Consider the following 9,158-nt stretch of genomic DNA (forward strand, 5'->3'; position numbering starts at 1 on the left):
GTGAGATTCTTGATAGATCAGGAATCACAGATGACAAGGTCTGCGAAACTCCTGAAATAGTAGGTTCGAAGATGAAGATTGATGATGTGATTCTCTTAAAAGATCTCACACCTTACCGGCAACTGGTTGGATCCCTAACGTATCTCAGCATTACCAGGCCTGATATTTCTCATGCAGTACATGTTGCTAGTCAATTTCAACATGCACCTACTACAGTCCATATGAGCGCCATCCTTCGCATCATCAGATACATAAAGGATACAGTAAACAAGGGAGTATTTCTATCTTCTACGTCTGAATTAAGTTTAATTGCTTATACTGACTCTGATTGGGGAGGTGACACAAATAACCGTCACTCCACCACTGGTTTCTGTATTTTTTTAGGTGAATCATTAATATCTTGGAGATGCAAGAAGCAGCAAAAAGTATCGCTTTCATCCACCGAAGCTGAGTATAGAGCCATGGCATCTACTACTATGGAGATTTTTTGGATTCGCAACTTGTTGGAAGATATGAATATTCAAGTTCAAGGGCCCACAAAATTATGTTGTGATAATAAAAGTGCAATCTACATTGCCAAAAATCACACATTTCATGAGCGCACGAAGCATATCGAGATGGACTGCCACTATGTTCGTGAAGAATATTTAAGAAAAACCATTGACCTTCCTTATGTTACATCAGAATATCAACTGGCAGACTTCTTCACTAAGGCGCTGTGTTCTCCAAGATTTAACTTCCTTCTTGGCAAACTTTCGGTCGTGACACCCTAAGTTTGAGTGGGAGTGTTAAAATATTATGTCTCTTTTAACTGTAAACTGAAATACCCATCAAGGGTATTTCAGTCTTTTTACTCAATAGGTGTCAGCCACCCTAATGAGCTAACATTTTTACTTTTTCTTTTTTTATTTACTTTTGCTTTTTACACTTTTTTTTTCTTTTTGACTGTTGTGAAAGGGACAGCTCCATATAGCTGTTGGAGCTGCCCCAACAGTCACAAATGTGACCGCTGGGTGCAGCTCCAACAGTCATATTGAGCTGCACCTGTGGCTTCTTTTTGCATTATAAATAGGCCTTAGTGGCCCTTGTAAACATATTCTTTTTTGTGAGTGCATATGCAATATTGTAAAGCCCCTCTTGGGAACTTATGAATTGAAGTTCATTTTGTTTCATGCTGTTGTGCATGTGTATCCGTGCCTTCGTGCACTTGTGAGTGTTCTCCTTTGTGCCTTTGTGCACTCTTTGTATTTCTTGTATTCTGGTGTTACACACAATCTCTTTTTGTAGAGATTTTCACATACTTTTCAGGGCATCTTTGCGTAATAGAGAAAATGGCCCCAAAGATTAAGAGAAATCATGGTGTAGAGAAAATAAAAGAAAGAGAAATTTGTAGAAAAGCACTGAAGTTTTCTGTAATAATAAAAAACACACCTATCTTTTCCAAATTTCTAAAAACACACTTATATCTTGGTTAATTAAAAAAACATAAACTTTTCCACTGATCATGCAGTAAAATTTCTACCACAATTACCTTTAGGCCCTTATTGTAAGAGAGAGAGAGAGAGCTCATCCCCATTGTTCATTAACCACCATCGCCATGGCTCTGCCCACCTTTCTCCCTTCTTCAGCCATGACCCGTCCAACCCCTTCTTGAATGCTACTCCCACCACCACCATTATCCATTTTCCTGCCGCCACCAATCACTCCTCTCTTCCATCCTTCCCACAGCTAACAAAGTTACCAAAAATCCTAATGGAAGCAGTGAAGTGAATTCTCCGGTATTTAAAAGGCACCCCGAGGGATGGTTTATTCTATAAGAAAAGAGATCATATGGAAGATCTTTTCAAAGTTATGGCCTATTCGGATGCTGATTGGGTAGGGCATCGAGACGAGAGAAGATCAATTTCAGGTTATTGGATATTTATTGGAGGTAATATTGTTTCTTGGTCCAGTCATAAACAACGAGCTATAGCACGATCAAGCACAAAAGCTAAATATCAAGCCATGGCGGCAACAACCTCAAAGTTGATGTGGATAAAAAATTTGTTACATGAGCCAAATGAGACAGTTCCTAGATCAGTTTTATTTTGTAACAATCAGAGTGACATCAAAATCTCATTGAACCTTGTTTATCATAGAAAGACCAAGCATATAGAAATTGATCAACACTTCATCAGAAGTAAAATTAAAGATGGTGAGCTCGAAGCCATATTCAACGGTACATAGCATAGTCACCTATATCGTTAAAGATAATTTCTTAGCAAGGGTATTTCTCGGAGAGATTTTTAAAAGTTGATAAATCTTGAGAATATCTCGAGAAAATCTCAGGAGTTTTAAAAGTTGAAAAAATATAAATAACAACAAAAAAGCTAAGAAAATAATAAGTTTTACATTATTTTTTTAAATATAAAGAAACATATTTTAAACGTTTTAAAATATAAAAGAAACAAAAAAACAGAAATGCAAACTTAAAATAATAAAAAAAGAAATTTTCTCAAAGGAGCTTTTCTCAAACTTAAAGGTAATTTCTCAGCGATATTATAGCGATATTTTGTTTCTATCAATATTTTGAAAATATCGCGATATATTTTCGATATTATCAGCTGCTATGAAATAATCGATAATATCACGGTATTTTCAAAATATCAGCGATATGGTGACGAAGCAAAGGTTTTGGTATTTGAAGTCCAAGTTGTCCATGGTAATTACCATGTACAACTTGAGAGAGGCTATTAAGAGATGATGATATTGGATCCGGGTTTGGATCCAGATCCAATACAACAGACGTTTCACCTGGTTTCCTTATTGCGTTGGGTTCCTTATTGTATTGGGTTTCCTTGTTGTATTGGGTTTTCAAACCTACTTGTATTATTCTCTATATAATGCCATTGATAGGCTTACGTTCCCTCATTGGGAATTGTGGAATAGAAGAAGCAACAACCCCTAATCCTCTTGTCTTCTTTTCTTCTTTACGTATACTTTGGATCATAATGAGGAAACAATTCTATTATTGTGGGCATATACATGTACACATGTACATGCTACAAAATTGTCAAAATTTTATATCTTAAGCACGAGTGTCGAAAACAAAGGGAAATTTCACTAATGCCAAAGTAGGGCTGCACAACAAGCAAAGCTAACATAGGCTCAGCTTAGGCTCGATCTGTTTAAGTTTGGCTCGAGCTCGTCCGAGTATATAAATGAGACGAGCTTGAGCAAGGACTTAGGCTCGGCATAAATAAATGAGTTGAACTTGATCAGGCGGTCAAGCTCGAATAAGCTCGATTAGCCCAATTAAGCTTGGTTAGTGTACTTATGTAAGGGAAAAAATAGCATATGTATTATAATTATTCATTAAATAAGCGAAAAAGGTGGTCATATCCCAATAGTTAAGGTGTTTATCCGCTTTAAAAGTGGTGGGGGTTCGAATCCCACCCCCACCTACTGCCAGCTTTTTTGCCAAAAGAGCTTTTGAAAATTAACCCAGCTCGAGCTGACCTCGAGCTTGACTTGAGCCGGGTTAGAACAATGGCTGATAAACCTTGGCTTGAGCTCAAGCCGACCTTGAACAATTCTGATTAATGAGCCGAACTCAAACAGGCCAGGCTTTGCTCGAGCTCGGCTCGTGTGCAACCCTATGCCACAAAATCAATAACTTACTCTTCTTGTCTACAAGAACAAAAAGTCGAGAAATTAACAATTTTCATGTTGAATTAGTTAGACAGTTTGGAAACCAAATCACAAACATTGGAATATAAAAAAAAGCAGAATCATTGATGGACAAACAACAAGATCCAACCACATCCAAGAAGCAACATAATACGGTGGTGTTTATCGACTTATTGGATAAGCTCTAAGGTGTAACTAAATTTCTTTGAGAGGAATGAGGACTAAGATACAACTAACTAACTAACACCTGAAATTTTCACAATGTATTGGATAACTCTTCAAGACAATTGATAAAATTGGAAGCATAAAGAGAAATCTTTCACATTTTGCCGCACATCACTCCTACAGTAAGCGATGCAACACAAACGGAGCAACAGAACAATAAAATTAAGTGATGAAGCACCACTAAAATTTAGAGTAAGATAATCGAAAGTTATACAGCTACTTTTCAGGACATCTTTGCGTAATAGAGAAAATGGCCTCAAAGATTAAGAAATCATGGTGTAGCGAAATAAAAGATAGGGAAATTTGTAGAAAAACACCGAAGTTTTCTGTAATAATAAAAAACATACCTATCTTTTCCAAATTTCTAAAAACACACCTGAATATTATCTTGGTTAATTAAAAAAAAAAGTCTTTTTCCATTGACCTTGCAGTCAAATTTCTACCATAATTACCTTTAGGCCCTTATTGTAAAAGAGAGAGAGAGAGAGATTGCTCATCCCCATTGTTCATTGACCACCATCTCCATGGCGCTGCACAACTTTCTCGCCCAACCCTTCTTGAATGCTACTCCCACCACCACCATCAACTACCTTATATTGGTTCTCTCACCCATAGTGATAAACGTTTATATCCGCTATTTCTCGTTTTTCAAAAACTCGCGAGAAATTGAAAAAAATTCATAAATCTCGCATTTTTTCGGCAAAATCTCTGCAATAAAAAAATTAATTAAAAAAATATAAAATTTATTTTTTATAAAAAAATATTAATAAAAAATACACGATTTTTTCTCGATAAATAGCCGTTTAAAACGTAATATATCACGTTTAAATCGCAGTATTTATGTTTTTTTTCATAAATCTCGCGATATTTTGAAAATCTCGCGAGAAATTGCCGTTTTAAACTTTCAGGCAATTTCTCGCGATATTATTGCAAGATTTTTATAAATCTCGCGATATTTGTCACTATGCTCTCACCATTATCTATCTTCCTGCCGCCACCAATCACCCCTCTCTTCTGCCCCTCCCACAGCTAACAAAGTTACAAAAAAACTTATTTCCAGATTGCTCATATGAATCCCAGATTTAGCCAATGGAGGGTGTTGAAACTAGGCAAATTAAGTGATGCAACACAAAGGGAGCAACAGAACAACAAAATTAAGTGATGAAGAACCACTAAGATTCAGAGTAAGTTAATCCAAAGATGTCACATTAGTCTTCAGAACAACTTTGTGTAATAGATAAAATGGCCATAAACATAAAAAATAATGGTATAGTGAAAATAAAAGATATATTAATCTAAATGACAGATGACGGTGTTCAATGTGTTTGATAATTATATAAATACAAATTCCAGAAACTTTGCAGTGGTCACAATCACAGTGCATTGCATATGGTAATTGGTGAAGAATTCAACAAATTTATGCACTGAAGTGGAAGTAAACATAAAGGTCTCTACTCCATTGCCCATCAACTGCAAATATATGACAAACAAATAAAAAAAATAAGTCTACAAATTTTAACTATTATGTAAACCACTGTTTCTCTGTTTCTATAGGTAGAGAAGCAGTGCCGACCAACACAATTTAAACACCAAAAATAGGACCAGAATCACATTGATCATGGTTGTTGTGTGATCAAGAAACATATGAACTCACTGTTGACTCATATCTGATCCAACGGGGATGTGAGACTAATTTGTCATAAACTTCCTGCAAAAAAAAAAGAAAACAAACAAACAAATAACAATTTTAACTGTCATTTTACAGGGTAGAAATTTGTAGACATGACCCTCGAAAAAGCAAGAATTTATATCAATTTCATACAATATCTTAAATCGAGAAAACAAGGTACCATCTCAGATGTCAGTGGTTTCTTATTGGCCAGCACAACACAACAACCTAGCCCAATAACTTGGTTTAGCAGTCCAACTGTCTCACAGCTTGCAGAGCAATCAACAAATGCCAAACCTATCAAATATACAGCAAAATATATTGCATTAGAAAATCACAGGAAAAGAGTCCAAATTGACATTAAGAATACCAACTGCTGCAGAACAAAACCCAACAAAGAAGCAGCACGTATTGTAATCCAACAATCAGGATCAACCAGGGCAGAATCCTTTGAATCATTTGGAGATGTCATAAGTAGTTTGCATTATGATAGCACAATGACCAGAACCCCTCCTCATTGAAAAATTATACATATACAAACATATTTTTCCATTTACCTACAGATTCCAATTTCTAAACATTCAAATATATATTGTATTTTCCCCCATTCTGTAATCCCATTAAATACCAAAAACACAAACGGACTTCAGGCATTATCCATCAAGTGGCAAAGACAAAAAAAAGTTAAAGGAGAACAATATCTATAGGAACAGAAAAACAAGAAAAAGTAACCAACCAGTACTCCTGCCTAAAACCCTAGCAATATCCGTGATCTTTCCAGCTATTTCTGATTCCCCAAACACCTCGAACTTACCTGCATCAAATAACCCGAAAAAGGAAAAAGATTTCGATCATAAGATGCAAGAACTTAACATAAAAAAATAGAAATTTCACTATTTTCTCCACTCAACTAACACATACACAATCCACGGAGATAAAACTTAGTGAAGATTACAGAAATAATACAAATCACGCCTGAAAAAACGACATTTCTGAAAGTAGAAAAAAACGTTTATGCAATACAAAGTCGTAAAAGCGTCCGCGGAAGAGGAATTACCAAACTTGCTACTCAACATTGGCATAGAAGAACCCGAAGACTTCAATCTGCAAATCTCGAGCAAGCACTCGTCGCTCAGCCCCATCACCAACGCATCATAGACGAGAAGTAGCAACCGACTATCGCACACGCCCACGACTCCTATTTGCACCCCCTGCAACCAATTCACCGGAAAAATCACAGAAAAAGAAACACCGATCCTCGAATTCTTCTAAAAATTGAAACGAATGTGAGAAACCCTAAATTATAAACCCCGAAACGAGGCCTTAAAAAAATGACGAAAATTCGAATCGCCAGAATTCTCAGAACTGAAACAGGCAGAAACCCTAGTTTCTCATTCCGGGAACCCACTGCACTGCACGAGCTTAATGTTGCTTCCGTTCGTGCACACGCGAAAACTAGATAATGTGATTCCGGTGTCGACGAAGAAAAAATAAACGAAACGATCGCAACGAAGAACAAAAAAACGAAAAGGATTTCCGGGAATTGTTTTTTTCTGCCTCGTTGCTTCTTGGGGGATCTGGGAGAGACGCACCTGTTTGGCGTGGAGTGGGCGGGTGTCGACGATGTGGTGGATCAGTTGGCGACCGACGCCACCGACGCCCATTATCACCACCGGAATCCGCCTCATCTTCCCTCCCTCCCTCCGTCCTCCTCTTCTTCTTCCTCTGCTGCTGCTGCTTCTCTGAACCCGCCGGAAAATTCTTTTCTCTATTTCCTACATTTTTTTTGACAAATTACGACAGCTGCTTAAATTATCATGTATTTTACAACAACCATAAAAATTTTCACTATTCTCGTTACAGCATCTTCCGGATTACAGCCTTTTGAAATACCCGCTTAAAGTATAAACTTACTTGGGTTGTTGCCCTTATTGATGGAACTCATTGTGAAATAAGTAGCAGAAAGGGCGATTTAGTTTACTTTATATTGATGAGTAGTACTCAACGGAGTGTCGACGCATAATAGTTACCTTTGGGAGGTTTATTTGTAAATTTAATGATAAGTAAGTCTTCATTCTGTAAATTGCTCCATGTTTATTTGATTATTTCACTTTTGGCTGTTGCTCTCTCCCGCCCTTGAAAACCCGGGAACTCGAACAGCACACGACTAAAAATGGATCCGGTACAGAGATGGTCCTAGATCCAGTCCGATTATCACAGACGCATACCAAGACCTGGATCCACAGGCACTTAGATGTCCTTTCTTGATTGCCTAAGAGAAGGGATGAAAATTTGGTATTACAGAGGGTGATCAACACATGCATTCATCTCGCTAAGATCAGTACCGACTACCGAAGGGACTATATTGGGATCTGATATCCAGATGGACCAGGTCTCTTATTTACAGTTTCTTAGACTTCAAATAGAGCGAACCATAATGTTGAGAGCTCTTTCAATGCATAGGACCCTTCCTGATATTAATAGAACCTTCGAGTTACCCATGTGGTCATGGGTGGGGTTCTGTGTCAAGTTGAAGGACCAGGATCGAATCCTGCTAGCGCATAGAGGCTGCCTTTGCTTTATCCCGGTTGAAGCACATACGGCTGGATGGGCACGTCTTTAACCTGAAGTTTTACCTCGCAGGGAGGCAGGCCCATTAAGTGACCTGGTTCTCGGTGAGGGGTTCTATAAAACAAAAGAGAGAATTCTCTAATCTAATCTTCTTGAACTCAAAGTTAGTGGAGAAGATGGAAGGACCACAAGCTCACCATAATCAATAAAATGTCCTAAATGCGCTATGAACGCAAATCAACAACATTACAATTACGGAAAAAAAAAAAAAACTAGCCAACATGAATCACTTGTGGAGGAACACGAGAATTCTAAACGGCTGAAAGAACAAAAGGAAAAGATTAAGGAAACAAAGAACTACACGAGCCATGCAGAGGAACTAAGTGGCTGATTATTCACAGATTGGTAACCCAGATACAATCTCAACAAGGTGCATCCAGAATGCACGTTTAGATTCCTACCTACCATCATCAGCCTTCTTTAGCAATGCCGACCAATCCGCTATGTATGCGGCAGATCAAGACAGCCAAGAAGCCCATCCCTTCCAATGCCTCCTCCACCTACCGCCATTGTAGTAGTCAAGAATCACATTCTTCTTTGTATCAACCACAAAGGGGTGGATCGGAGAAAGCTCAACGAGCAGAAAAGAAAAACAGAACGTCTTCATCTCCATTATTCTTCTTCGATCTTCTCCCTCTTCCCTTTCTCTGCCTCAAACTAGACTCAGCGATCGATAGAAGAGACACCACTGGGGCATCCATTCCATTTATAGGGTTCGCATGGCGGTTTGAGCGAGCTTGAAACTATTAGGAAAGAAAGATCCTGGAGGCCGACTGTCGGTTGAAACTGTTAACTAATATCGGTCCTGGTATAAGCCTTAACAAGCACGAACGTATAAACGATTCAAGAGCTTTGCGTGAACTAGAGGACTCAAACTCGACAATGATATCATAAGGGCTAATCCACGTATCAATACTGTAAAGGAAGGGATAATGATTGCCTCGCTTCCTTGATGATTGTTGTC

The 9,158-nt window shown here is 37.9% G+C and overlaps 1 protein-coding gene across 3 annotated transcripts in view; it reads right to left on the bottom strand.

Annotated features, from left to right (window-relative positions):
• LOC149836396 (Glyceraldehyde-3-phosphate dehydrogenase-like family protein) overlaps positions 1-7,338 on the bottom strand; it is a 66,051-nt gene extending 58,713 nt beyond the window's left edge. For all 3 annotated transcript variants that reach the window (XR_016431788.1, XM_090005314.1, XM_090005315.1), the window contains exons 1-5: positions 7,156-7,338; positions 6,621-6,774; positions 6,300-6,377; positions 5,745-5,860; positions 5,549-5,602 (exon numbers count right to left, since the gene is read on the bottom strand). Coding sequence is in view for 2 of the 3 variants with exons in the window: in XM_090005314.1 (XP_089861440.1) it covers positions 5,549-5,602; positions 5,745-5,860; positions 6,300-6,377; positions 6,621-6,774; positions 7,156-7,251 (498 nt within the window). In the remaining variant the exon portion in view is untranslated. The remainder of the gene's footprint in view (positions 1-5,548; positions 5,603-5,744; positions 5,861-6,299; positions 6,378-6,620; positions 6,775-7,155) is intronic.
• Between the last annotated feature and the right edge of the window lie 1,820 nt (positions 7,339-9,158).

This window comes from Nuphar pumila, chromosome 5, assembly GCF_984573655.1.
Source record: "Nuphar pumila chromosome 5, dmNupPumi1.hap1.1, whole genome shotgun sequence".
In the NCBI taxonomy this organism is placed as follows: Eukaryota; Viridiplantae; Streptophyta; class Magnoliopsida; order Nymphaeales; family Nymphaeaceae; genus Nuphar; species Nuphar pumila.